Here is a 26,601-nt window from a genome sequence, read left to right as displayed (position 1 = left end):
CCAGCACATCACCGATGCAGTGACGTCATCTCTGGAGCCTGAGCCAGGGACCCTTGAGGAGGGTCACGATGCCTTGTGACAAAATTCCCCAGAAAGGAGTTCGTGGGGAAGCGCACCAGCAAGGGCACAGGCGACTTGGGCCCGGATGCCCGCTTTGCCCTTCAGCTCCCTAGACGACCCTGGGCAGCCCCTCTGAGCCTCAATTTTCTCATCTGTAAGACGGAGGTGTTCTGATTCACGTCAAGAGGCCACGTGTGCAAGCTCTGCAGCCAGTTAAACACGCATCCGGGGCCCGCGCCCCACGCGGGTTACAGCCATCTTCAGACTGGAACAGACAGCAGGCCGGCCAGCCCCGCATCCCCACCGGGCCGCATCTCGGCCGGATGCGTGCTACTGCCCAGCAACACCCACCAGCCCTGTGGATTCAGATACAAGCTCCGCCTCCAGCCCTCGCTCCCAGCAAGAACTCCGTGGGGCCAGAGCAGTCTCGGGATTTAAGACAGAGGAAACAAGTGCCAAGAACCCAAAGGCTCATTCCCGTGGGCACAGACGTGTCTGCTCTATGTAAGGGTCAAACCTTTACCTTCTACGAGTAAGCCTGCTATCTCTTAAAGAAAGTGAGCAAAAAGAAAAAACAAAAAGAAAACCAAAAAAACCCCTAAACCAGCTGTTGCCAGCAGTTCAGGTTTACTGCGCACACGAGTGTTGAAGCCCACACAGGCCTTTTGGTTGAGTGACGGCCCCTGTGTCCCCGCACTGCCCCTTATGTAAGTTAGGGGCTGGGGCGGTCACTTTACAGTGCCCTGTGATGAGGTCGGTGGACGAGGGAACAGGCTAGGAGAGGCTGGCAGCCTCACTGAGGCCATGAGGCAAGTCCCGGCAAGACTGCGGCTTGAGCTGGGCTGCGGGCTTTGGAATCACAACCACACCCTTGCATCCACAGTGACCTGAGACACTGCTCACTTTGCTCCCCAAAACCCATGCTCTCTGGGGTGACGCCCACCCCCTCCTCAGGCAACCACACCCACCTCTGCATGAAGAGCTGCTCCACCCCAGAACTCTCAGGAACCTCCTATCTTCCTGTCTACTTAGGTGTCCACCAGGAACCTCAAAATCACAGGGTGCAAAACCAAACCCATCGGCCACCTGTGTTTCTGATCAAAGCAGGTGGCCCTGCAGCCCCTCACCAGCCGGACACTGGAGAGCGGACGATGACCCCCGGCCGTCTCCTGCACCTCCACAGGCCGCCACGGGCACCCGCCGCTGTCTTCTCTCAGACTCTCTCCACCCCTCATCTCCACCCACTTCTCAGTCTTAGTACAGACCCTGCGCTTTTCCCTTAATCTGTCACTGCCTCCAGGCTCCCCTGCCTCCCAAGCAACCTGAAACTCCCTCTGGATATAGCCCACCTTCATCTTCGCCCCGGTCCAAAGCCTTCCCTGGGCCCTGTAATTCTGCCCAAGCTCCTCAGCACAGCATCCAAGACGCACCGGGACCTGGCCCCCACCCTCTGGCCTGCCACCCCCACCTCTACTGTAGGCCCCCACATCACCGAGCCACCACTCTCACCCTGCTAATTCTGCACCACCACGCGCTCCCACCAGGCCCTGGCGCCGGCTCCTGTGCTAACCTTGTGCACTCTGACCCCTAAGCCTGGCTTCAGAGAAGCACTTCTCACGCTGTACAGCTGTCCGTGGCACGTGTCTCCCTCTAGACAGGTGCTCCTGACGGCAAGCTGTCTGTCCTGCTCACCGCCGGGCTCGAGGTCCCCGCAGAGCGCCCAGCACAGACAGGGCCGGCGCTCAGTGACACCACGTTTAACAAATGGACAAATGGCACTGTGACAGCGACGAGGCCCAAGACACCACTTCTCCCCTGAAGGAATTCGGAAGGACCAGCGGGCCACAGACAGTAACACAGAAGAGCCAACAGGACCGCGGATGCCTGGGGTGCCAGGGCTCAGAGGACGGGCGCTCGGGCAGCTGGGGCGGGCAGCTGAGCCCTGAAGGGCGCCGGCCATGAGGATCGAGGGGCACGGGGACGGGAGAGGAGCGAGCACTCGGAACACAAAAACGCAGACTCACCAATCAATCAGGTAGATGTCTGGAGTTAAGTTGTTTTTCTTGAAATGAGCAAATAATTTCGGCAAGTTTTCTTCAAAGAACACCTCAAATGCAGCAAAGTAAGTCAGCATCTGGGGGGGGTAACGTGAAAGACATGGGTAAAGCCTTACCAGCACGCACTTCCAACGGGCAAGGGGGGGTCTGCACAGCTCCGCCCTCTGGGCGGGGCAGTCGGGCCTGGGTGCACAGGCCATCTCTGCCCCTAGGTTCGCTGCGCGCTCACGCCGGGAGACCCTGGGCTGCTGACGGACTGGCAGCTGGTGGCCCTGCATTCTGTCGGCTCCACTGTGCCTGCAGGCTCCCAGGGTGGCCAGCCGTGGTTAGAGTGAAGCGCTCAGTAATTAAGGCGGGCGCACCGTTGCAGACGGGACGCTGCTGTGCACATGGCCCACTGCAGCCCAGGGTGAACAGCAGTACTCTGCGCGCACTGGGAAACCAGACCGCTGGGGCCTGCGGCGCAGCCGCACTGCCCTTCACAGAGGTGGTCGGGAACCAAGCCTGCAGTGTCTCCGAGCCCGCCTGCCAACACAATCACCGGTCTTCACAGCAACCTCCCTCGCTGCACCTCGTTGTGTCCTCAACTTATGAACAAGAAAGCTGAAACCAACTTGCGTGGTAAGAACACAGCACTCCCGTGCGGCCGGGACTTGCACCCACGTCCACCCGACTGGGCCGCACTCTTTTCTGAGAACCAGGAATGAATTACCCGGGTAGACACACGTCTGCCACCCAAGCTGAGCATGCCCGAGGGGCTGTGACCCTGGTGTCTTATGCAACACCGCTCTGGCTTCAGGAGGCAGCAAGGGAGGAAACGGTCAAGGAGAAGTGAGTGGTGGTCACCTCTGGTTCACCAGCACAAGCTTTTCACCCACGCACAGGGCCCGTGGGAAACCAGGGCAGGGGCAGGGGCGTGGCGAGCAGCGGCAGCCACTACTGCGCTGGGTGCGGCACGAGCTCACAGGAGCACGGCCGGGTCTGTTCCACGTTCACTGGCTGGAGGAGGGCGGGCAGACGCAGCTCTCAGGTGCTGCCTGCTCATCTTGGTGAATGGCCATCCCGTAAACCAGAGCTTTCAATGGGGCAGGTGGACTCTGCCTCCCAGGGGACATATGACAATGTCTAAGGACATTTTTGCGTCCAAGGTACGGGAGAGCCCCACCTACAGCATCCGCAGCCAGTGCCAACACTGACCCTACTCAGAGACCTGTTCCAAACAAAGGTCCAATCAACATTACAGTGCTATGATTTTCCCTTAATAATTAGGCCACGTTCTTTTCTTTTAAGATTTTATTTACTTTCTTTTGGAGAGAGAAGGGAAGGAGACAGAGAGGGAGAGAAATCTCACCGTGTGAGAGAAACAGTTACCCCTCGTGCGCCCCCAAGAGGGGACCTGGGCCGCAACCCAGGCCTGTGCCCTAGACTAAGAATTGAACCGGCGACCCTTTGGTTTGCAGGCTGGCGCTCAATCCATTGAGCCACACCAGCCAGGGCGCCAAAATTCTTAAGTACCATTCTTCTCGTTTGTTGCCAAAGAGAAAGTTGGGGTCTTATCTTCAAAATGAAGAGCTACTGAGATGTAAATCACTTTATTACATGTGAAACGCACATTCTGACTATGGGAGCAGTGTCTGCATGCAGCTGCCGACACCACTGGTGCCGGAACATCTCCGTCCACAGCCTGCCCTGGGAGCCTGATGGCGTACAGCCCACCTGGCACACGTGGGAAAAGGTCAGCGTTTTGTCTTCCGGGCTTTTCTGTCATGCAGCTCTTCACAAAGGTGGCCACTGTGCTGAGGGGACCCCTGGGTTTCAGTTAGCTGTTCTGTGTTCCCCAAACCGCATCTGTAAAGGTTTTTGCTCTCACACTGAAGCGTAACTTTAAATTGCTACTGCATAGTCACAAATGATCGTGTGACAACCTGCTCTGCGCATGATGCTTTGTCCACACAGTGACTCTCTCAGTCTCTTACAAGTGGAGGTGCACACCAATGCCAAGTACCGCTACTGACACTTAATGCCAAATCTCCTCCGAAAGCATTCTGCCCAGTCACCCTGCCCTGACAGCCCCCATTGAGCAGCAGTGTAAGTGCTTAAGAACAAGTACGCACTGCCTGAGCAGGAAGCACCCAGGGGCCCTGAAGACATCAAGCAGGGAAAATTCCCTAGCTGACCTAAACCATCAGATCGCCTGGCTCTTCAAGTCCCGGTGACAATTCCCAGCCCACTCTGTCAGCAGATCAAGGCCATGGTTATTCAAAAAATGACGCATCTGTTACTGGTGACTCTCCTCTGGGCCACACAGAGCACAGGGGTTCTGGAAGCCAAAGGGGCGGACCTCGGCTCTTTCCCAGACAGCTGGGGGCCGTGAACAGGTGACCGCACCCTGAGCCTCGCTTCCCGGTCCGCGCCAAGCACGTGTGGGGCCCCCTGGGCCACAGCCCTCGCTGTGCACACCGCTTGGCACCAAGAGGGGACTGAGTGAAAGGAGTCCCTCTGCTCCCCCAGGGCCTGCAGGAGCGCCCTGAACACCCTGCCGCCTTGTCCGAGGACGGAGTGGGCCGGAAGCACGTCTCCTGGTCCGTGGAGCATGCGCCACACCAGGCAGCGTCCAGTGTGCCTGCGAGCAGCCGGAGCGCTCAGCCACGCCGCGTTCTACGCAGCAGACACAAGCACGGAGATGGCCCGCACCGTGTGCGTGTTTCTGCAGGAGCTGCCCCCTCATGCGCAGAGCATGTTTGTAGAAATACTTTCTGAAAAAGTGCACTCAGAAGTTCATACGTGTGTCTGTTAACCGCATGTCTTCAAAAGTCGACACAATGCCCAAATAACCCTCCACCTTCTATGGTGCTGGTTATTCTAAATCCCTCTCAGGAGAGGGAACATGTGTTCTTTTCCCACTGAAAACACAGACTGACTAGGTCATCCCTGCTGTATGAAGGCGCACACACAGGGCACACACACAGGGGTACTTACAAGGCCATGGTCCACGCGGAAAAATGCCATTTGACAGGGTTTATTCAAAAGGTTGGAAAACGCAATGAAGGCATCTGCAGTGTCCAAGTTCAGGATCAGCACTGCGGCTATGAAGGACATGCCCTGGACCTGAGGACGGAGAGGAGGGCGCGTTACACTCGCAGCCAGCCTGCCTGGTGGACGAGAAGCCCCCCACCCACAGCCGCCCCCCAAAGCTGAGCTGACCTCGACGCTGACCTGCCGTACCAGGACGCACTGCCGCGCCGCATCAGCTGCCCCGTCTGCTCTCCTTCACCCCCACGTCCCCAGGCACCTGCCAGCTGAGATCCTGCCCCAGACTGCAGTTCCCTGCGCCCGAGAGATGTGCGTCTAACAGCGGGTTAGACCGGGGACCACGCACACACATCTGCTAAGCCGCAGACAAAGCAGCAGCGCGGTTTTAACATGGTTACTGCTAAAGGCTTTTTTTTCCTTTAATGCTGAAAAAAACACATGCAAAAAACGAAAATCAAGTCGAATTACAATGTGACAAATGCCACAGAGTGGCCGTGTCTGCGCGATTCCTCTACACGGGAACAGGCGACTTGGTGCCGGGGGACTTCTCCTACTCAACCAAAAACGGGGGTGTTCAACTGGACACCTGCCGCTAAGATACGCCGGGCACTACGCTAACTTTCTCTTTAGACGGTAACATTGTAAAATATCGAAAAGGTTCACTTACATAGCCCACATCCGGTCGGTAACAAGTGTAAGCGCCCAAAATACTGTGCAACATGTCATGATACGGGCCGCCCTGAAAGGACCAACACACCGAAAGGACACATGCAGAGGTCTTGTTAGTGCTCAGGATGACCTCTGCGCGCCACCGCCGCCACACCCGCTGCGCACGGAGGAGGAGCCAGTTGCCAAGCATGTGCCAGCAGCTCTACGGGCACTGCGGAACTTAGCAAACGAACTACCCACCCAGTTAGCCAGGAAGGCGGCAACTCGATCTACCCAGCTGCTCTGAAAAAGCTGGCGGGTCAGGCTTGAGCGCCTCGCTAGAAACATACCCTTAACATGGCTCTTGCTGCATAACTGTATCCCCTTTGAAGGTCAGTGGGCGACGAGGGCCCAAGGGCTCTCCTGTCCAAAGCAGGTCAGTGCTAACCACTGTCCTGACGGCCTCCCAGCTGTGCCCCTCCCCTGGGCCCCTCCCTCCCTCCCTCCCTGTTGCTGCCTCGTTTCTTCTGGTTTCCCATATGGCAGCTTACGAAATACACTGCAAACCCTAGGTCCCAACAGCCTCCATTTATTCGGAACTTTTCCCCAGATCCCCCATCCCTCCCGATTTCCACTTGTCCCCGTCACTCCTTCTAAAAATGGAGGTGCTGCAATGTCCTCCTCTCAGTGAGCACAGAGAGAGCAGAAGCGCCTCACACGGATGCCAGCGTGTCTGAAGACACCGTGACAGGGCTGGCTCAGTCCCCCACACCCACCGCCCATGCCTTCCACGTGCTGGCAGTCAGCACGGGACACAGAGCGCGCTTGGGCTGTGGCTGGGAGGAAGCCGCAGCACAGGGGACTGCGTGCAGCCCAAACCATCATTCTGACCCAGAAGGAACACAGAGGAACAAAGAAGAAAGCACAGCAAGGGGAGGGTAAAAGAGAACAGCCAGGACTAGAGGGGACAGAAGGGGGGCGGGAGGGGCCTCGGGGGCAGCCCCAAATGCGCACCTGAGGACTAGTGACCTCACCGACTGTTACCAGGGGGTACCTGGTCCAAGGCCAAGCGAGAAATCAAGGGCGCTGCACTGAGCGTCTCTGGGAACTCAGTGTTTTAGCCTCACAGAGCTCCCGCCACTGTGCTGGTGTCCTTCGAGCTTGGGCGCTGCGTGTCCTTTCCTCGGTGAAGAGGTGGTGGCAGGAGATGACAGCGCCTTCCTTAAATGCCCACAGTAGGTCTGGACGGCTCATGTCTCCCCAATCTCCACCCCCGTTTTTTCACATCGCACCCCTATGAAATGTGGAACTGTGGGAACCATAGACGGAGGGAGAGTCACCCAAAGGAGCCCAGAGGGAAAGAGAAAAGCCATTTGCCCCAAACCGTACTCGGAAGAGGACCCTAAGCTGCTGCTCCTCTTTCTACAGCAGGGTAATCACCCAGTGACTCCCAAAGTCAATGAAGCTGAGCTCCCAAGGGATGCTCCATGAGCACGTCTGGGTCACAGGTATGGGGAAGGCTGGCCCTCAGCTTCGGCAGGGCACTGCCCCCCTCAGGACCAGTCCCTGTGCCCTGACAGCCCTTCTCGGCCAAAGCCCCACCCCCACACTCTGTCCTCCAGAGCAGGACTGTCCGCAGCTGGCTGCCAGTCCGCACGGAGTGGCCGGGGAGTAAGGAGCATCCGTGGGATGGGACTGTACAGTTTCTGTCCCCTCTGTCGGCGAGGCTCTCCCTCAAAAGGAACTGGGGGTTCCCCGACCCCTCGGTGGTCTGATGCTTCCATCCAAGTCCTTCTGCCTGGAACGTCTTTCCCTTCTCTGGCAGACTGTCATTCAAGCCTAGTCCAAGCGCAGCCTCAGAGCCGCTTCCCCAGGAACACCATTCCTTACCCTGCCCTGACCCCTCCCCACAGTCACACCACCAGGGGAGTGAGCCTTTACTCTTCCGTGCTGTCAGAGTGCCTGGCCACGTCCAGGGTTTGCAAAGCCCACGTGTCAAACTCCCCATGTCCTGCCTCACTCTAGGTGGCCAATCACTGATTCGTCCTCATTCACCCCACTGCCCTTTCTGGTTTCCTAGCATTATCAGGTCTGGAGCTAGAAACAAGGGCAAGGCAGAATCCGATGGGGGACTCCAAGGTCACCCTGGAGGCAGTGAGGTGATTGGACAGAGGAGGAGGAGGGGTCAGGAGAGACGCGTGGAGGCCAGGTGCAGTGATCCGCAAAAGATGAGACTCCGAGCACCGTAAAGGCAGTGGGAACAGAGACGGGGCACATTCGGGACTATTTAGGGCGGAGCTGGCCAAGGCCGCTCCGCACCGGACACGGGAGGGTCGAACAAGACACCTGCGAACAGGGGGCACGGATTTCCCTTTCCCCCTGACTGGAGCGCACAAAGACCGTCCTCCGAGGATGTGGTCCCCACCGCAGAGGCAGCCTCCAGGGCCTCCTGGTGCGTCTACTTCGAGAGGACGGAGCTGCCTTTGAAGGCAGAAATATGGCCACATCAAGTACTAGTTGGGAAGCTCAGTTACTCTTGTTTTTGAAAGTCTCAATGTAGTAACCAAGACCCACCCTCCCCCTGCCACTCCTGCCTGCAAAAAACCCACATACTTTCCAAACGTGATGACAAATGTATACAGTTTCACATCCGTGACTATTAGACAAACACACTTGAAAGTAACAAATCAACCACCTACTTGCTGGAAGATGCAGAGGTTAGGGAATGTTCTAGAAATGTCCAGTTTAATAAGCTCCAGACTGGCTTCTCTGTCCGCTGCTGAAAACCCGGCATCTATCAAAAGATGGAGAGTCATCACGCCTCCCAGAGGCAGCACGCGGCACCACGCAAGGGCCACGTGGTCTTACCGCCATGAGACCCGGAAGGTTCTTCCTACGGGCGTGGGCTGAGTCACCACTCAAACCAAGGGTGTGTAGAGCTCCTTACTTTAAGGACAAATGTCAGGTGCTCTCCCTCTGGGGAGCAGCCCACGCCATTCCCCTTCCCTTCTCCTCCCCGCCTTCCCACTTCCTTCCCCAAGAGCAATGGGCAGCTGGCAGCTTGTCCCCAGCTAAGATCCTGAAGTTGTCCCCAAATCCCCTTTTCTCCGACTCCCCGTGAACAAAGGCAGCCTGGCCTAGACTCTGATGCTGGTTCTTCTGTGCTGAGCCCTTACGTGTTTTACTGCCCCCAGCTTTAATACACGCACCCTCACCGTGACCCAGAAAAGAGTGAGCACAGGCCGCACCACGCCACCTAGTGCTGGACCATCAGCAGGCGCTCCCTGGAGTCTGAGCCAGCCCTCACTGGCCACCGCCTTTCTCCGCGCGTGAGCGGGGTGGCGAGGCGAAGGCAGGGAGCGCACACACCGTAATGCGAGGGCCCCGGACAAGAGCACTCGTCGTTCAGCCTAGAGCCCACTGCTGCGAATGCAGACCCCACAGGCGGTGTGGCCGTGGGGTGGGCACTCCGTCCTCTGGCTACCAAGTGCGCATGAGTAACCTGGGCTGTGTCCTGTGGCCTTTGGATGCCATGCAGGTGGTATCTTAAAAGATCAGGAAAAAAGATACTACTCAGCCCGGCCGGTGGCTCAGCAGGTTGGAGCGTCGTCCTGTGCACCCAAAGGTCAAGGGTGTGATTCCCGGTCAGGGCACATGCCTGGGTTGCGGCCAGTCGGACCTCGTACAGGAGACAACTGAGTGATGTTTCTCTCTCCCCCGCTTCCCCTCCCTCTAAACATCAATAAACATATCCTCGAGTGAGGGGCAGAAACCAAAAAAGATACCACTTAACCAACATGAGCATCATTCTTATGTGCTATGGGGGACTCTGAAAGCATCATCCAGCAAGTCCGATGTTTGCTGTCATGGGAGGCAGTTCCCCTGCTCCTCTGGAAGCCAACGCCTGAGCGACCCTGGGTGCCAGGCTGCTGCTCCTCTCGCAGACGTGAACGAGGGAAGCCACGTGATCACAACCAGCCCTCCAGCACGTAAGGACACAAGCCTCTTGCACGACCTGGTATGTTCTCTTTCTTAGAAAAGTTTTTCTTTTTTCAAAACTTGTTGGCTCTTAAAAAAAAAAACCCCTTTTCCATGATGCTTTTTGTAACTTTGCAGCAAGCGCTACCTCGGTTAAGCACCTTTTCTTCGTTAGGTGACGGCGACCAGCAGGGAGCCCACCAGCCTCTGCAGCATACTTACCTTCACTCTCCACCTCAGAGCTGCCCGCGCTGAAGGACCGCCACCTCTCCTTGGCTCGGGCAAGACAGATGTCGAAGAGCTCTGGAAGAAAAGCCCCGGCTGAGCATCACATGCACGGGTGCACACCCATCCTCAAAAACACCAGGGGGCGCACTGCTGCCTCTTGGGACGCCTGCAGCCAACCGCTGACTGCGCCCTTAGTAAGGCCACTTAAGCCCCCAGGTCAGCCTGAAGAGTCCCTGTTGTTCAAAGGCCTCACCACGTGCAGAGGAAGCACCAACACCGCGGCGCCTGGCCCCTCCTTCCACCACACAGGCCGCCCGGCAATGGCGGTGTTTGGTCTGCGAGCCCATCACTTCCACCAGACTGTGAGCCCCTTGGGGAGAGACCACGAGGGTCCCGCCATCACACCCAGAGCGAACCATCCGATGCCGCCAAGGACGACCTGACTGAGGCAGGGGGAGGCCAGCAGAAAGCCCGCGACTCCTGCGGCACTGAAGGGAGCGGGGAGGGGCACAGAGAGCTGGCAGAGACTCCAAAAGAGAGGGACTCTTGTGGCCGAGGAGTATCAGACAGGTCTCCCACACGTCGCCCCAAATCGCCTCCACACTTGCATGCTCACAGACTTCGCCATTACACACAGGCCTGCACGGGAATCTCCACGCCCCGCTCTTCCGGGAGAAGGAGTGTGTGGACAGAGCCCACACAGACCACCAGGCCCCCCACCCCAGTCTCCGGTGCCTCCGGCTCTGGGGCTCCCCAGCCACCCGATGTCCCGGGCCACTAGCGATCACGGAGACTTCACCTGCAGCTCCCCAGAGGATTTTCACCACTTTCCTTTCCCAGCACTACTTCCAGAAAATACAGCAGAGCACACCCGCCTCCCGGGCAGTGCATGTTACTCCACCAAACTGGAAGCCACCTTCCCTCGTGCCCCACAAGTGAACGCTGGATTAACGACCCTGCGGCCTCGGGAAGCACCTGGCTGACAGTCTGTGCTGTCCGCAGACAGAAGACTGCACGACTGTGAAGTATGACTCCCTACCAGCATCGCTACCCAGGAGGCAGCGCGCATCCCAATGCCAATGCTGTCGAGGGTGGAGCCGCCGGCTGCAGGGTGGCTGCAAGGTCGGGGGCCACTCACTGCTCTTGGCCTCCAGGAGGAGGGCTCAGCCTGGACCATTTCGGCAGGAAAGGAAGGAAAACAACTGTGGGGCCAACGCCCGGGAGCCTCCTCCCAAATGAGGTGTGTGACAGCTACCGCACAGATGCTGCCACCTCAAGGTGAAAGAGGTGCGAGAGCCAGAGCTCTGGAATATCCCCGGCTTCACCGGTGTGCTTGCTGGGGTGGGGGGGGCTGTCAGAACAGGGAACACCTTCCTCCCAAACCCCTGAGAGTGAAACACCAGTGGTACACTCAGGGTGACTTTCGGTAGCTTCCAGCTGCAAACCCACAAAAGAGCCCAGCTTGGGCCTGAGCCGACAGGACTGCTAGCACTGGAGCCCTGGCTCCACTGCACAGCAGCCGCAGGCCCAGCCGCCCCTCGGCCTTTCTCAGGACGTTCAACTCTCTCAGCAGGGAAAGAAGGCCACAGCACCTGCTGTCCGTGTTAAACAAGACACGTAGGTGAGGAGCCTAACGTGATGCCTGGCCGCGGCATCCGGACTCCACAGCCACCTGGATGCTTATACTGGCTCACGTACGCAGTAGGGCTGAGACTAAGTGGGAGCCAGGAAGGCGGCATCCATCCACCCACTTATCCATCCACTCGCTCATTCAGCGAACACTCCCTGAGGGCCGGCCACGTGGAGAGCGCCGCACGGGGCCCAGGGACAGAGCGGAGAGAGTGACGGGAGGCCCCGCTTCTCAAGTGCAGACGATGGTGCAGGCAACCGACACCCAGCAGCTGATCATACAAGAGAGATGCCATTCACAGAAAATGAGGCAGTATGAGGATTTGGGCAAATTTTGAAGACATGTAACTGATTACCTAGAAATGACTAATCAGCTGTTTAGTCTCATCCATCAATGACGTGGTCCACAGGAGACGTTAATGTAAACGAATCCATGCAGGCACCGGGGAGGACCCACGGCTGAACGTGTTTGTGCGCACGCACGCACACACTCCTCTGCGGGACACACGGCTGGCTCAGTCAGACAGTCGTTGACAGTCTGAGAGACTTCCAAGGACTAGAATAACGGATCGGCCATTTCTCCAGCCTCTACTCCTGGGGACGCCTTCAAAACCCATGCGTTTGCACGCGTTACGTGTTACACTTCTTCTCAAGTAAAGACGTTCAGTTTTCGGCAGGTGTGGGGCAGCCACAGGTGGAGCTCGGAGGAGGTCACTCTCAACACAAGCCAGTCACCGCCCACCCAGCCAGCTGGCGGGACTTGAGGTGGAGCAGGCCGACTGGCCCGGCGGACATCACGGGGTGGGGACCGTGATGATTTGAACCCAGTACACAGAGAAGACACAAATCAATCTCTTTTAAACTCAAGGCCTTCAATTGCCACCATCAACTCCACAAACACTTACTGGGTGCAAACAACATAAAGACAAGGAAGGAGCCTCTGTCCCCTGCAGACAGGGAGGAAAAAAGCAAAAAGCAACAGCTACTCGTGACTAAGCACTTAGTTGCAGCCTGTGAGCTCCTGGCCTGGATCTCACCAGGACGCAGTGCTGGGCACAGGCGGGAGTGAGCAGGGCATGTGGGCGGAGGACGGGCACACACATACACGGAACGCACACGTGTGGCAAAACAGACAGCCAGCCCCAGCAAAGGTGAGTCCGGATCTCACCTCCCGTCAACACTTAAGCCACCAGCACCTCAAGCACCTGGCCAAGTGTACTATGTTGACCCCCTAGAGGTGCTTATACATAAGCTCCCTGGGAAAACAGGCCACAAAAAACCAACAGTAACCCAACACGGCCTGCACCTCTCCTCCCTTCCCCCTCACGTTCTGATCAAGGCTTGCTTTCTATGGAGCTCGGAGAAGAGGCCCTAAAAACTCCGCCCACTGATGCTACGACCATGACATCACACCCACAGGTGCTGCCACGGCTCTTCTGGGAAGCTGGCAGGTGTCAGGGAGAAGGCCAGCAACCGCTCTGAGCTACCAGGTAAATGAGGCGCTGGGAGTGAGCCCAGGCCCTCCAACAGTCTCCCCCTCTGGGAGGACACAGTCACTTGGCCCCTCAAGAGTCACAGCTGCACGGCAATGCTTTCCTTTCTTCCTACCAGGGCAGACAGGACAGAAGACGCCCCAGGACCCATGGGGGGCAGTTCCCCGAGCCTGCGATCAGGCCAGCACTCACCATGGGTGATGTTCAACTCGTTGCCGATGGCCAAGCTCCAGACTTTGCCTCTCACGCTGGGAGGGATCCCCTGCCACCACAGATCTCGCACTTTCCTCGAGCACCACCTGGACACAAAGGAGGCATGTGATTGTGAGTTCGTTGTCACTGAAGAAGCATCTGCCCGTGTGCCTAGCCCCAAACCATGGGAGCAGGGTGTACACAGGAGCATGGCAAAGGGGCTGACAGTCCAGCATTCCAGAGACCAGGAGATCAATGACTATCCCCACTGGGCACCTAGAGTGACAGGCATGTCAAGGACACTGACCCAGCAGAGAAGGTGCCACAAACCAGAGGGGCAGAGGGCTCTATCCTGGAGCCGAATCCTCAACAATGGGCAGCGGTTTAAGCCGATGAAGGGGAGAGGGACTTTCAGAGCACAAAGCGCAGCAGCAGGAACTGACCCTACTGGTGCGGGAGCTGCTAATAGCTGTGGGGCCTGTGGGGGAGGCCTGCGTGGAGCTGCAGGTGCAGGCACGGGGCAGGCACCTCACTCCCTCCTGCACAGGGGAGCACTCGGGGACAGCTGCCCAAGCTGTGGAGGTCTGTCGTACACAGAGACTCACGCTGCCCACAGACGGGAACAGAGGTGCCAAGGGGCTCCCCGGTGCTCCTCAGCACCGCTCAGTGTGGAGAGCACGGGCTGAGGCTGCAGAGCAGGTCTGCACCCTGGCTCCAACTCCACACTTCTCTGACCCCAAGAAGAGCTCCTCCTCCTCGCTGACACGGAGCTGAGGAGGCCCCTTGGAAGGCTGTTGTGGAGGTCAGTGGCCGACGCCCAGCGGCATGGCCCGGTGCCTGGCTCCCAGCTGGCGTGTTGCATGGAAGCTGCTGATGGGTGCGGCATCGGGACTACATGGAGCACCGCCAGTGCAGGGGGGACAGGGGTGGTTCCGCAGCCACACAGGGAGATGGCCCGAGGCCTCTGTGGACCTCACCTCTTGTTACTGGGTCCCACTTGAGAAAAAGACTGTTTCCTGACCCTCCTGACCACACCCAGCCTGTTCAATAAAGGCACTGCCTAGAAAAGGAGGCTCCAGGAAGTGCTGGTCTTCCTAGTGGACATCCTCAGTGGGGCCATCTGGCCTCTGTAATGAGGCTGACTGATACCCGAGTAAGTGCCAGGAGGGAGGCCGCCCCATCCTGACAGGTGGTTCAAGCTGAAAGGGGCAAGCGCAGAAGGGAGATTGGCACCCACGCTCCTGGCGGCACCTGCTGTCCACACACTGCCCTGCACGTCCTGAACCACAGGGAGAAATGGTCTACAGCTGTCCCTTGGATATAAGGAAGACCCTGCTGGGTACTGGCCGCTGGGGGTTGTCCTCAGACACAGGACAACCAAAGCAGCGTATCCTGGGAGTCTCCTCCAGTCACTGGGACAGGAAGTCTTCCCCACGAGGACTGAGCTTTAAAGAAGGAAGAGCCAGCTGAGGAGCTCCAGGGCAAGGGCGTTGCAGGCGCGGGAAGGGAATGTGCAAAGGCCCTGTGGCTCCCAATGAGAGGGCCCCATCGCAGGGAAGGAGAAGGAAAAGGTGAGGCTCCAGAGGAGGGAAAGGAGTTCAAACTTTACACCAACACAGGCTTGGGCATTAGAGACCGCTCTGGCTGCTGGGCAGAAGATGAGCTAAACGAGGATAGGGGGAGCTATCGCAGCACAGGTAAGGGACAGCTCCTCGGCAGGGGAGCTGGCCCTAGGTCACTTCATCAGAGGCGGCACTGGGGCCACAAGCAGCACAGCTGCCAGCTAGAGACCCTAGAGACAAACGTCCGGGGCAGCGGCGCCCGCTCCGCAAGGCTCACATGGTGTCCCAGTGGGGCAGGACCTCATTGTTCCACGTGAGGGCCGCGTTCCCGATGCTTTCTTCGAGCCTGCACCTCTCCTCCAGCTGCTTCTTCCTCCGCCGGGCTTCCTTCAGCTCTGGAAACCACAGTGGAAAACAAGAGAACGTCCGTTAACGGGGCTCCACCGTTTTCGAGCGAGGCGGCTTTTCTCAGAGTCCCACAGCACCGACCCCCAGAGGAGGGTACTGACGGAGGGCGTGGGAGCCCTCCCAGACGGGCTTCTGCCGCGTGGGCTTTAGAACGCTCCGGGGCTCTCTGTCTCTGAGTAGGCCTTTGCCGTGTATCATTCCTACAGAAAGCTATACAAATAAAACACAACCGATCACCAAGGAGACATACCCACAACTGCCACCCCAATCAGACACCAGGCGTTACCAGACCCTGGCAGCCCCCCGTGCACTCCTGCCCAGGCCCCTGCCAGTACCAGCTTAGCCTCACCTCTACCAGCACAAGCTTAACTCCTAGTGCGTAACAGCAGCTCCGAGAAACACCATGTATTTAATCCACATACACGCTTTTGTATTTGTTATTGCAGTAAAATACACAAAACAAAAAAGTGACCATTTTAACCATTTTAAGGATACAATTAGCGGCACTAAGCACATTCACAATGTTACACAACCAACGCCGACATCACTTCCAAAATGTTCTCGTCTTCCCAAAGCCAAACTGCACAACTGAACGCTAACGCCCCCCGCCCCCCCCAGCCTGGTGACCACCGTTCTGCCCTCCGTCTCTGCGGTTCTGACCAGTCTCAGGGCCCCACGAAAGTGAGACCACACACTGTCCATCCTTCGAGACCGGCTCTTTCACTGAACACGACGTCCTCGAGGCTCACCCGTGCATGTTAAGGCATGTTCCAGGATTTCCTTACTTTTTGTGTGTGTGTAAAGATCTTATTTATTTTTAGAGAGAGGGGAAGGGAGGAAGAAAGAGAAACATCAATGTGAGATACATTGATCGGCTGCCTCTCGCACACCCCCAACTGGGACCTGCCCTGCAACCCAGGCATGTGCCCTGACTGGGAATCGAACCCACGACCCTTCCGTTCACAGGCCAGTGCTCAATCTACACCAGCCAGGGTGAGAATTTCCTTACTTTTTAAGGCTGAGTAATATTCTACTGTATGAAGAGACCACATTATGTCTATCACATACTCTTTTTAAACATCCTAAAATCATAGGATGTTCCAAGGGACTTTATCAAATCCCATCACATCTTATAAATATGGGAAACTGAGCCCAGAGGGAGAGAGATTTACCTATCACTACAGGCTGAGGCTTTCTCAAATCCGGTATTTTTCCCCTAAACCCATGATTTTCAACCTTTTTCATCTCATGGCACACATAAACTAATTACTAAAATTCTGCAACACACCAAAAAATGTATTTCTTGCCGGTCTGATAAAAAAGTGTAACACAACCGTGATGCACTCACACCACACGGCTTGTGGTGCCCCGGCTGCCGCCAGGCCTGTGCCCAACAGTCTTGGGGAGAGGCCAGTGCCCCGACGAGCTGTCGGGGGTCGCCTGTCGTGAACGTCCTTGCAGCCACTGGCTGAGAACCGCCGCCCTGGAAGGTCCCCTTTCCAGCGTGAGCTCAAAGCGTTATTTCCTTGAGTAAAGCTACTAGGAATGATGTTAGAAGCACACGTTTTTGGTGGAAAATTATAAATTTCAAAACACTAAAGCATTCAATACAGTTCAGGTTCTAGGGCTCCGGATGGGAAAGAGAAAATACCCACAAAGACACAGAACCTTGTGCTGCCTCCCGTGTCCGGATGCGTGGTGAGTGCCATTACCTCGTTTTTTGGCCTGAACCACCATTTCTTCATATTGCTGTCTGTGTTTCTGAGCTTCTTCAGCTGGCTTCGCCGGGAGGTTTCTTGATAGAAAATAAATGATTTTTGCCGTTATGAATATCAAATAAAATTGTTTGAAAAACAGAACTTGAAGCGCTATTTACTAAAAAAATTGGGAAGACCAAACACTAAACCCACTAAGATGACAAGGACACAGCTCTTTCATAAAGTAAAAATATTTCCTGACAAAGTAAATGAGCCCATTGTGGAAAACTTGAAGTAAAAAGATTAGTAGAAAGAAAAAAACAACAACTGCCCATAATTCCAACAGCAGTAACACTTCAGGTGCTTTTCACCTGCTTCCAAAGACTCCCTGCCGGGGTAGCCAAACACCGGCAGCGCCCGGGAGGCCCACGGCACGCGTGCCGTCCAGGCTGCACATGCTCCGGGCCGGCCACAGTAGCTCGGTGGGCCACCGCTCTGTTCTCTGTTCCATTTGTGTGCTTGCTTATTTTTTACTCTCGCCCAAGGGTTTGTTTTTATTGATTTTGGAGAGAGGAAGGGAGCAAGAAACGCCAGTCAGTTGCCTCCTGTACGCGCCCCGCCTGGGGATCGAACCCGCCACCTTCTGGAGCACGAGACGCCACTCCGACAGGGCCAGCCGGCCAGAGCCAGCTCGCCGGCTTAGTTTCTTACACCCGAACGTGCACCTCAGCTCTAAGCACGCGCGTGTGATGTGCAACCACAAACCCCATCTAAAAACTAGAATGCGTGCCCTCTTTCAGAAACGTGCAGCCCACCAGGCAGGCAGGTGCCAGAGGAGGGACTTGCTGGGACACCTGTTGCTGCAGACCCCGAACAACCCCGCTGGCCGGTCCAGGCATTGCTCATTCTGCAGCACTGGGACGTCCCCAGAACATGCAGGTTCCAGTACGTGGCTGGTGTGTGCTTACAGTTACAAGCCAATCTATAATTTGTAAGAGTTACTTAAGTATTTGTAAATGCTAAATTAAAATTAAAAAAAAGAAATAGAGAGGAACTCGGCATTTTTAATGAGTGCTACGGCTTATTCTTCTTCCCTCGTCTCCTAACAAAAGGTGGCTCGTTAGCAAAGCGCACAGTCTCCCACAGCAAACGCCCTGCGGATGCCCTCAGGACTCACGCCGGTCTGTCTTCCAGGATGAGTGCGGTGGTGGAAAGCGGCTCAAAATCGAGATTCTTCCTCACATTCTGCTTTGGGGAGGATGGCTTGCTAGGTTGTCCCGCCTTGTCTTCATATTCCTAGGACAAAGGAACCAGGGTTAACTCCAGGCCAGACTGACGCTGATAGAAGGAAGCCCTTCTGAAAGCAGGAAAGCTTTTAGTTGTGCAGTCCTTTATTGTGATTTCGAGGATCATGGGCTGGAAACATCTCTCGCTATCAAAAGCAAGAGCTGCCCAGGAAAGGGGTCGGACAGCTCTGCAGCTCAGGCCGTCACTTGCTGTACGAGGACAGCGGACTTCCCATGTTGCTGGGGAAGTGGCCCAGGACCTCGCTGCCCCAGCCCCCCGCCACGCTTTACGAGGGCCCGCAAGCACTGCCTCGGGTCCCCTGTGCTTCTCCTGGGGCAGGGCTGTGTTTTCCAGACACTCGGTTTTAACTCATCATTACAGCAGCCACTGGGGGTCTCAGAGCCAGACTAAGAGCCGAGGCTGGCTCTCGCCTGGCCCCCCTCCCGGACCTCTAACCCACATCCCTGCATCCCATTTGAAGGATATTTGTTAGCCCTCTAAATCTCTACTGAAATGGGAAACAGTTTGCAATTCTCTGCATAAGGATGATGAAAGTTGTTTTGTTTTCTTAAACCAGAAACACCAAAAAGGAAATCTTGAACGTCTGTGTATGGAACCACCCTTGCAAGCTGTTACATGACCAACTGTGCCATGGCCTGGAGATGCGCAAGCGGCCCCTTTACGACCGGATCACGAAAGCACAGTCACACCGGCTGACCCACATTCCAAGCACTCCACCAGAAGAGTTCAGGAGAGCCAAGCAGCTGGTGCCACAGAGTCCGGCTTCGGAAACTGTGGGTGTGAGCGTGTGTGCACCTCAGCCCTCTGCAAATTAAAAAACCCCACGTTTTCTTGTCGCCTATTATAGACAAGGCTTTGGAACCTTCCCTGGAGACAAGACAGTCTAGCTGGGGAGACAGGACATACACACGTGTAGTGCACCGAAGACGGAAGTAACCGTGTCGGATGACAACAGGGGCAGCATCACGAGTGGAAAGTAATTAATTGCTAAATGAATTTTATTGACACCAGCTGCCAAGGGGGTTGCTACTGGTAAGATTATTTGGCAAGCAGTTATTCTCAGCCAGAAAAGCCCGTGGAGGCCGCTGCAAGCGACGAGGGAAAACGATTTCCAAACAGGCAGGTGATGCGAGGGGGCGCCCCACAGAGTGGGCGGCTGGGGTGGTTCCTGTCCATCTGGATGTGCGACTCTGGGTGTCTCAACACAGCTGACCCTGACTTCCCGGGGTCCCATCTGGGCTACAGTGGCCTCCACTGACCGAACACAGACGGCCAACGCCCTTTCCCATGGAGCCAAACAGCCGAGCACCTACAAGGGCCAGGCGCTCCACCACAACACCGCCAGCCGTCAGGAGCTTCAAACCTGGCGCCGGGGTGTCAAAATCTTGAATTCTACAGGAAACGCACCCAAAGCTGTGTGTTGAGAATGAGTCTGAACAAGAGTCGGTAACGAACGCCCCAGGCGGTGCTGTCCACTCATCGCTGACCCTGGTCTACTGAACTGCACTTCCGAGTCCGAGGGTGCCGCGCACAGGCAGGACATCCGGAATTGGGACGCCTGTTTCCAAGTGCTCCTGTGCACGTTACACCCGTCGCTGTCTCACTGCGCGTCCGTAACAAGCTCCGTGGCAAGGTCAGCCCATTTTACACGCGTGGCCGCCGACTGCTCTTAGGGACACAGCCAGCAGGGAGGCCTGCAGGGCCAGGCTGGGGAGAGGCTGTTGAGGCCAGGAGCACGGCCCCTGGCACAGAGAAATGCCGCCCTGGTTGTTGGGAGCCACACACCTCTTCCCCTCAGACCTGACAACCGATTGGGGCGGAAAAGATGCTCTGGGGCCAGATACCGGTCAGGAGCCAGGAGAGGCCCTCAAATAGCATGCGTAGGAAAAGGAGCAGCAAAGTGCATGGAAGGCCTGGCCCAGGGCCACCACAACGCGCTGTCTGCAGTGGGAGCTCAGGAACCCTGGTACTAACAGGCGGCAGTTCAAGGGCGTCAGACACCCTGAGCGCAGCTCCCCCCCACCCCCAGCCTCTGAGGGAGGGGCTGTCACAGATGGGAAGGCCCAGACACCAGAATGACTCACGCCTCTGGGGAGCGGGGATCAGAGGCCCAGCACCCGGCTCTGCAGCCACGTGTCTCCCAGACGGCCACTCTCCAGAAGTCCCACAGCCACTCTCGGATGTGGTCCGAGGGTTATTCAATCACTCACATTCAGTCTAAGAAAGCTTTTCAACTGCGACAGAAACCTGTAGTACTGAATGCGGTGCACTCACTTACATGTTAGTCACACAGAACATTCTATTATTTTAAAGACGTAGAGGAGGCCTGGCCTGGCCTGCCTATGCTGGAAACCCCCGGGAAAGCCTCTCCAAAGCTCCAGGCAGCATTTCGGAGCATGAACAGCACCAGAAGTTGTTGCAGGTCCCGTTCCAAATCCAGTTCTCCCAAAGCTACCTAGAGGTCAACAGCGAGCTCAGTTTCCAATCCAGACCAACTTCAGAACCAAGAAGGAGGACTGTTCCCTCTAAGGATCCTTGAGGGGAGAGGGGGAACAGAGGCAGATGAGAAGTGTGTGGAAAGACATCGGGTCAGCATGCAATGTGGCAAGAGCTGGGGCTTTGGAAGCAAAATCTTAGCTCCAAGTCCTGGCTCTTGACCTCAGGCAAGTCATCTTGCTTCCGGCTGGGCCTCAGCTCCTTTGCTGCAAAGTGGGGGCCACTGTGAGGCCCTGTGATGGTAAGAGGGCAGGCGCCAGTGACCGCCCACTGAGGTCCCAGCCCTGTCCGACACCAGGCAACTGTGGGGCAGCCCTGGTCCAACCCATCAGGGCAGTGTCTTCTCTGCTCCGGACCCTCATGGGGTGGAGCTCTGAAGCTGTTGGTTTAAACGATGTGACAATGCCCTTCACTGCCGTGCTCAGCAGATGCCCGGCCAGCTAATCAGTGTGAACCGCCCATCCAAAGGACTGCAAGGCGTTTCAATGCCCCGTTCCAGAGGGAGTTTAGAACAGGACTCCTCAAGAATCTCGCGGCAAAGGCCAGGTTGTCTCAGTTCTACACCCAGTTCTATCTGTGCGCCAAGTCTCACACGGCCTCACGGGCTGGGGGGTGGGGGTTGTCACATCAGAAAAGCTCGCAAGGCACTAATTCAGAAGCACAGTGGGTTAAGTCCGTGCCCCGAGCAGTTCAGCATGCATCCTGCTGGGAGAGAGGACCAACACCGATGAGACAGCAGCCAGCAAAGCCCGCTGAACCTAACCAGGGGCCAGGTTGTGGGGGTGGGCTGGTGACCCGGCGAAGGGTCAGAGAAAAGCGGGAAGCGAGAGCAAGTGAGCAGGACCTCGCTCCACACAGAGGCCATGAGATTTAGCAGCAGGGGGAAGACGGAAAGGGCCTCTCCTGAGAGGGGACCACATGGGCCCAGCATGTCAGGAGACCCTCAGAACCCAGCCTTCAAGGGCACACTCTGGTAGGGGCAAGTAAGAAGCCAGCAGAGGCCAGGAACCCGGGGTAGGTAATGAAAACCACCACAAGAGCGGAAGCCACCTGCCGCGGGAGCCCTGTGGAAAGACATTGGGTCAGCATGCAATACGGCCAGAGCTGGGGCTTTGGAAGCAAAATCTTAGCTCCAAGTCCTGGGGTCAGGCTGCCAATGGAGAGGGGAACAGAGGAAAGCACCTCACCAAGGGTGCTGGCTGAGTACAAACGGCAGCCAGGAACGCACCCAAGTGGGCTTATTCCCGGGTCAGCAGGCGCACTTTCAACAGCTGGCGAGTCCAAGTTGTGCTCTAGGCTTTCAGGCCTGGACAACAATCTGCCGGGAGCTGATGGACGGGGGTCGGGATCCGAGCAGTGCTCACGGAGAGGACCGAGGACCAGGGCGCCAGACCCTGAACCAAGTGCATGGTCTGCCGGTTAAAAGAGAAAAAGGCCTGCCTCGACAGGCGTCTGTTCGGAGAGAACGGAGAAGGGACCCAGGCTCTCACACGACGGAAAGAACACACTCCTGGTAGCCTGACCAGAGGGGCTGTGCGTGCTGCGTACAGGACTGGACAGAGCTGAAGGGACGCCGATCCTGCTACCAAGCTGGCCCGCAGAAGTCCCCTGGCTTCTGGGAAAGCTGCCTCAGCTAGAAGGGGGCAGGGGCGTTACTGGAAACCTGGCCTTGCGCCTCTGACTCAGCTGTGTGCAGTGTCGGGATGAGCTTTTCAAAGTAACTACTGAGGGTTCTGGAGGCGGGTCTGCCATCAAGCATGGCAGGCCTCCCCTGTGGCACCTCCGAAAAGACAGGCAGCACAGCGCCAGTGCGCAGCCTGCAGGGGCAGCACCAGGGAGGGCCACTGGCCTGGGTCTGATCACTCACGGCCTGGGGCCTCGGCCCGGCCTCAGGGCCGGACCCGAGTGCATTCCTCCACCCGCCCAAGCACGTCTCCTGGCCTGTGAAGTGGGAGGGCGGAAGGGAACGGAGCAGCGCAGACAGGTGGCCACAGCAGCGGCAGGACAGTGGCAGGCAGCATAGTCACCATCCCTGCATTACTGCACAGATGCTTCTCACCGTGTTTCCCGTTAACAGGGCTGGGGACTCGGCGAGGGGGACGTCCCGGAACACCGCCATTTCTACCAAGCAATTCTGGGGGGGAGAGGCTTTGCTTCAAAATCTGACGTGAGGCCTGTTCTGTTTTACCGTCTTCAGTGGGGAGGGGGCCTGTGCATGTCTTACAAATGCCCGGCTTTCGGAAAGACGTCCAGGTGACCACTGAGGCTCAGCCGCACACTAAGAAGGACCCCTGAGAACCCGAGGGGTCCTCACACTTCAACGCTTCCATCGCCTCACACACGCTAGCTTCCCAGAAAGGGTTCTCTGAGTGACTGGAATGCTGGCGCTGGGGCAGGGGACTCTCAGAAGGCCTTTTCTGCTGGCCACACTCCTCACAGATCTAAGCATCAAAGTTACAATGTGGACAGACAGGGTCACCTACTCCAACCACACTGTGGGTTCAACCAGCCTGGCTGCTCTCGCAATCCCTCCGCCTTGTTCCAGGGCAATGTCTGGTCTTCAGAAAGGTGATCCTCTGCCAGGATCGGGGACCAGGCCTCGCTGGCCTCCGAGAGAGATGCCTGGCCCGGACTGACCTGAATCTGAAGACAGGATGCGATCGCATTTTGGGCGATAAGAATTAGGATCTCAGGGTGCCCTAGCCCTCCCCCTTACAATTTCTAACCACACCCGTCAAGACGGAACCCTGTTAGAACATTCTATGGAATCAGAGACACAAAGCAAGGCCGGGAGGAGCAAGGCGCACTGTGCAGCCCCCATACAGGCTCAGCTCGCTGGAGCAGACGAACCTGACACCCATGCAACTGGCGCACCCGCGGCGGAGCCTCAGGCCGGTGACAGGCTACAGACCCCTCGCCGCATCACGGACAGCCAGCCCCACTCACCATGAACACCGTGGGGCTCAGAGGCGCGTGGCTGGCGGCCCCATGCCCGTGCGGGCGAGCAAGCGACTCCGGCGGCGGCGGGGCCTCGGGGCGGCGGCTCGGCGGGCGGGGGCGGCAGTCTGCTCAATCGCACGCAGATGCTGCACGGCCGGCCGATCCGCGTGCTCCGCGTCGGCCCGTCAGGCCTGGCTCACGGGGACCCTGGGCGCTGGGGCCGCGCAGGGGCGGGGCGGTTAAAGCCGGCTCCCCAGTCCTGCTGCGTCTGTCGGCTAGTGGCTCCACAGGCTGGGAGCAGCGCAGAGGGCTGCCGTCTCTGCAGGGATCGCAGGCTGCAGGGCGAGGCAGCGAGCACCGGCACACAGCAAAGCTCGGCTTTGTACGCCGTTTAAGAAGGAGAAACGCACACTTCTGAGGTGCACTCACACAAGCGACGAACGCCGGTAACCCGGGGGAGTGGGGTGGTCACCCGGGGGAGTGGGGTGGTCGGGAGCAATTTTTATCTGCCCTAGCCTCTCCTGTGGGTCCTGTGTTTTCTCCAGTAAGATTAATTCAACCAAAGCGTCAGGGACACACAAAAATACGTAGGGATAGAAACCTGACCACTGACTTTTCATCAAAACTAACATAACAATATGCTTCAGATGAGAGCATTCCACTGTTTGCGAATTATATCTCGATTTTAAAAATGTTTAAAATATGTGCAACTACTTCTGGCCCACCCAGGGGTCCAGTGCGGGGGAACTAAACGAACTCAGTCTGAGACAGCACAGACCCTCCTGTGACGGAAACTCACCAGTCCCCAGACGCAGGCTACGGCTACGCTCAGCTGGTCTCTGGATGAACGGCATTACCAAATCCCCGCCAGAAACTCCTTTACTCAGGTGAGGCCTGCGATGTCTGCAGGCTGTAATCAGAGACAGCGGTAAATGGCCGCAACCATCTGGGACACAGGAAGTCTCCTAAGTCGCTTGGGAAAGGGTGGCATTGCTTTGTCTAGTTCAACATACACCTCCCACACTCCTGCCTACCCAAGAGAAATAAAATGTACATCCACCAAAAGACCTGCTCGCAAATGCTCCTAGAAGCGCTCCTCCTATGAGCCCAACACCAAAGACGACGCCAACGCTGCTGCCTGAAGAGCGGACGCAAGGCACGGACGCCAGACGGAGAGCAGCGCGCCGCGTACACACCGCGCCACGTGGCGGCCACCAAGGCACCGTGCGAAGTGCAAGACCCAGACAGAAGATTACGTGTGTGGTTCCATTTATGTGGAATTTCTTGCAAAGACACAGCTCTAGTGAGAAAGCAAGAGTGTCTGCCTGAAGCTGGAGGTGGGAGCAGAGCCCTGCAAACAGGCAGGAGGGGCCGTCTCCAAGGGGCGAGCGTGCTCAACACCGGGCTGCAGTGACAGGTGCGTGACTGCGTGGGTGCACGAAAGGGCGCTCGCTGCGCATGTGCAAGAGGGCATTTTGTGGTGACTGTGCTTCAGTGAAGCCGTTTGAAAAAGTAATGGGACATAAAGAGGGCGGGTGGGGCGAGGACGTGGCGGGGTGAAACTGGAGACAGCTGTACTGGAACAACAGTAAAAAAGTGTAATGGGACACTTTTGGTCTGACATCTGTCTGCTCGAGGCAGCAGTGGTAGCAGCCGCCCGAGGCCAAGAAGATGCAGGAAAGTCAGCCATGACAGACGAAGAGCCAGTGAACAAATGTGGGGCGAGGCCAAAACAGAAGTGGCCCCAGAGCAAAGTTCAGGACCAGCCTGATAACCTCATCTGCCTGACAAAGCGCCCGCCTGCTGCCCCGAGGTTCCGCAGTCAGGACAGCCCTTCAGGGACCCCTTAGGAAATGGCCTGCTCGGCTCGTTTCAAAGCACAGAGCTCAAGGAATACGCACCAGAAACACCAAAGGTGGGATGTCCCAGCTGTGCTGAAGACGCATTAACAATAAATAGGTCCCACCAGCTGTCCATTTTGAAAAATAAAACCTTATTTTAAAAAAAGTAATGGGACAAAAGTGGAGAGGTCGATTCTGGCCGGAAGGATTAAAGAAGACCTTGTCAAGGGAAATAAAACAGGACAGCAGAAGGAAAGTGTCCTTTCACTTCGCACCTGAGAATCCCTAACATTCCTGCCTGAAGCTCACGTGCTTCTCTAGGGAACGTGAGGCCAGAAACTGCGAAGTAACATGTCACTTGTGGGATTATGTCCAACAGAAAAGATAAGTCCAAAGATTTTTTTGTCCCAAGTAGTTTGTTGATTTAAATCTAAGTTAACGATCTTATTCAAGTTCTTCTTTGTGAGAATGCCTATAAATACCTGGTTTCTCAAACGCCCGTGTCATCCAAGTCACCATCTCACTCGTCTCCACAATGTGTTCAATCAGTCTCTGACCACGGCCATTGGAAAGGAAAAGGTAGACGTCATTAAAAAGCGGCAGAATAACATTTCTGTTAAGAGACTAACGGGACAAATGACTACGGGCAGCTGGGGAAAGCAGAACGTCTTCTCGTCACGGACGTGCTCTGGCACGGTCACGGTGAGAGGCTGCCACGGAGCCGCCGGGAACTTCTGGGGTGTGCTAACAGCTCGTGGTCGTGTAGGAGAACGTCTCTACTCTGCAGAGCTATACGCTGGCATATGTAGGGGTACACAGTCACGGGATCTGCAACTGACTTTCAAATGGTTCCACTTTTTGAAAATAGAAAAAGGCACAATAAAATGAACAAGGCAAAAGGCCAACTCCCGTTTGACCTCTGCGGAATGTCCACGGCCCTCCGCAGGTCTGGCGTTGTCCTTCACAAGAGGCAGGGGCTAGAAGAAGGCGGGGACAAACCTTCAGCTCTGTCTTCTATGCCCATCCCCACA

General features: G+C 56.7%; 1 protein-coding gene across 13 annotated transcripts in view; it reads right to left on the bottom strand.

The window, feature by feature from the left end:
- LOC112316798 (TBC1 domain family member 14) overlaps positions 1-26,601 on the bottom strand; it is a 168,565-nt gene that overhangs the window by 5,924 nt on the left and 136,040 nt on the right. For 11 of the 13 annotated variants that reach the window (XM_053922481.1, XM_053922482.2, XM_053922484.2 and 8 more), the window contains 9 exons: positions 18,163-18,281; positions 17,001-17,083; positions 15,158-15,275; positions 13,319-13,425; positions 9,999-10,079; positions 8,498-8,592; positions 5,818-5,889; positions 5,097-5,225; positions 2,085-2,194 (listed from right to left, as the gene is read on the bottom strand). In XM_053922481.1, coding sequence (XP_053778456.1) covers positions 2,085-2,194; positions 5,097-5,225; positions 5,818-5,889; positions 8,498-8,592; positions 9,999-10,079; positions 13,319-13,425; positions 15,158-15,275; positions 17,001-17,083; positions 18,163-18,281 — 914 coding nt within the window. Of the gene's footprint in view, positions 1-2,084; positions 2,195-5,096; positions 5,226-5,817; positions 5,890-8,497; positions 8,593-9,998; positions 10,080-13,318; positions 13,426-15,157; positions 15,276-17,000; positions 17,084-18,162; positions 18,282-23,735; positions 23,828-26,601 lie in introns of those variants that run through there. The other 2 variants (XM_045183033.2, XM_053922483.1) reach the window with 2 other exon arrangements.

Source organism: Desmodus rotundus, chromosome 4 (assembly GCF_022682495.2).
Source record: "Desmodus rotundus isolate HL8 chromosome 4, HLdesRot8A.1, whole genome shotgun sequence".
Taxonomy (NCBI): domain Eukaryota; kingdom Metazoa; phylum Chordata; class Mammalia; order Chiroptera; family Phyllostomidae; genus Desmodus; species Desmodus rotundus.
This window is presented reverse-complemented; position numbering and strand designations above follow the sequence as displayed.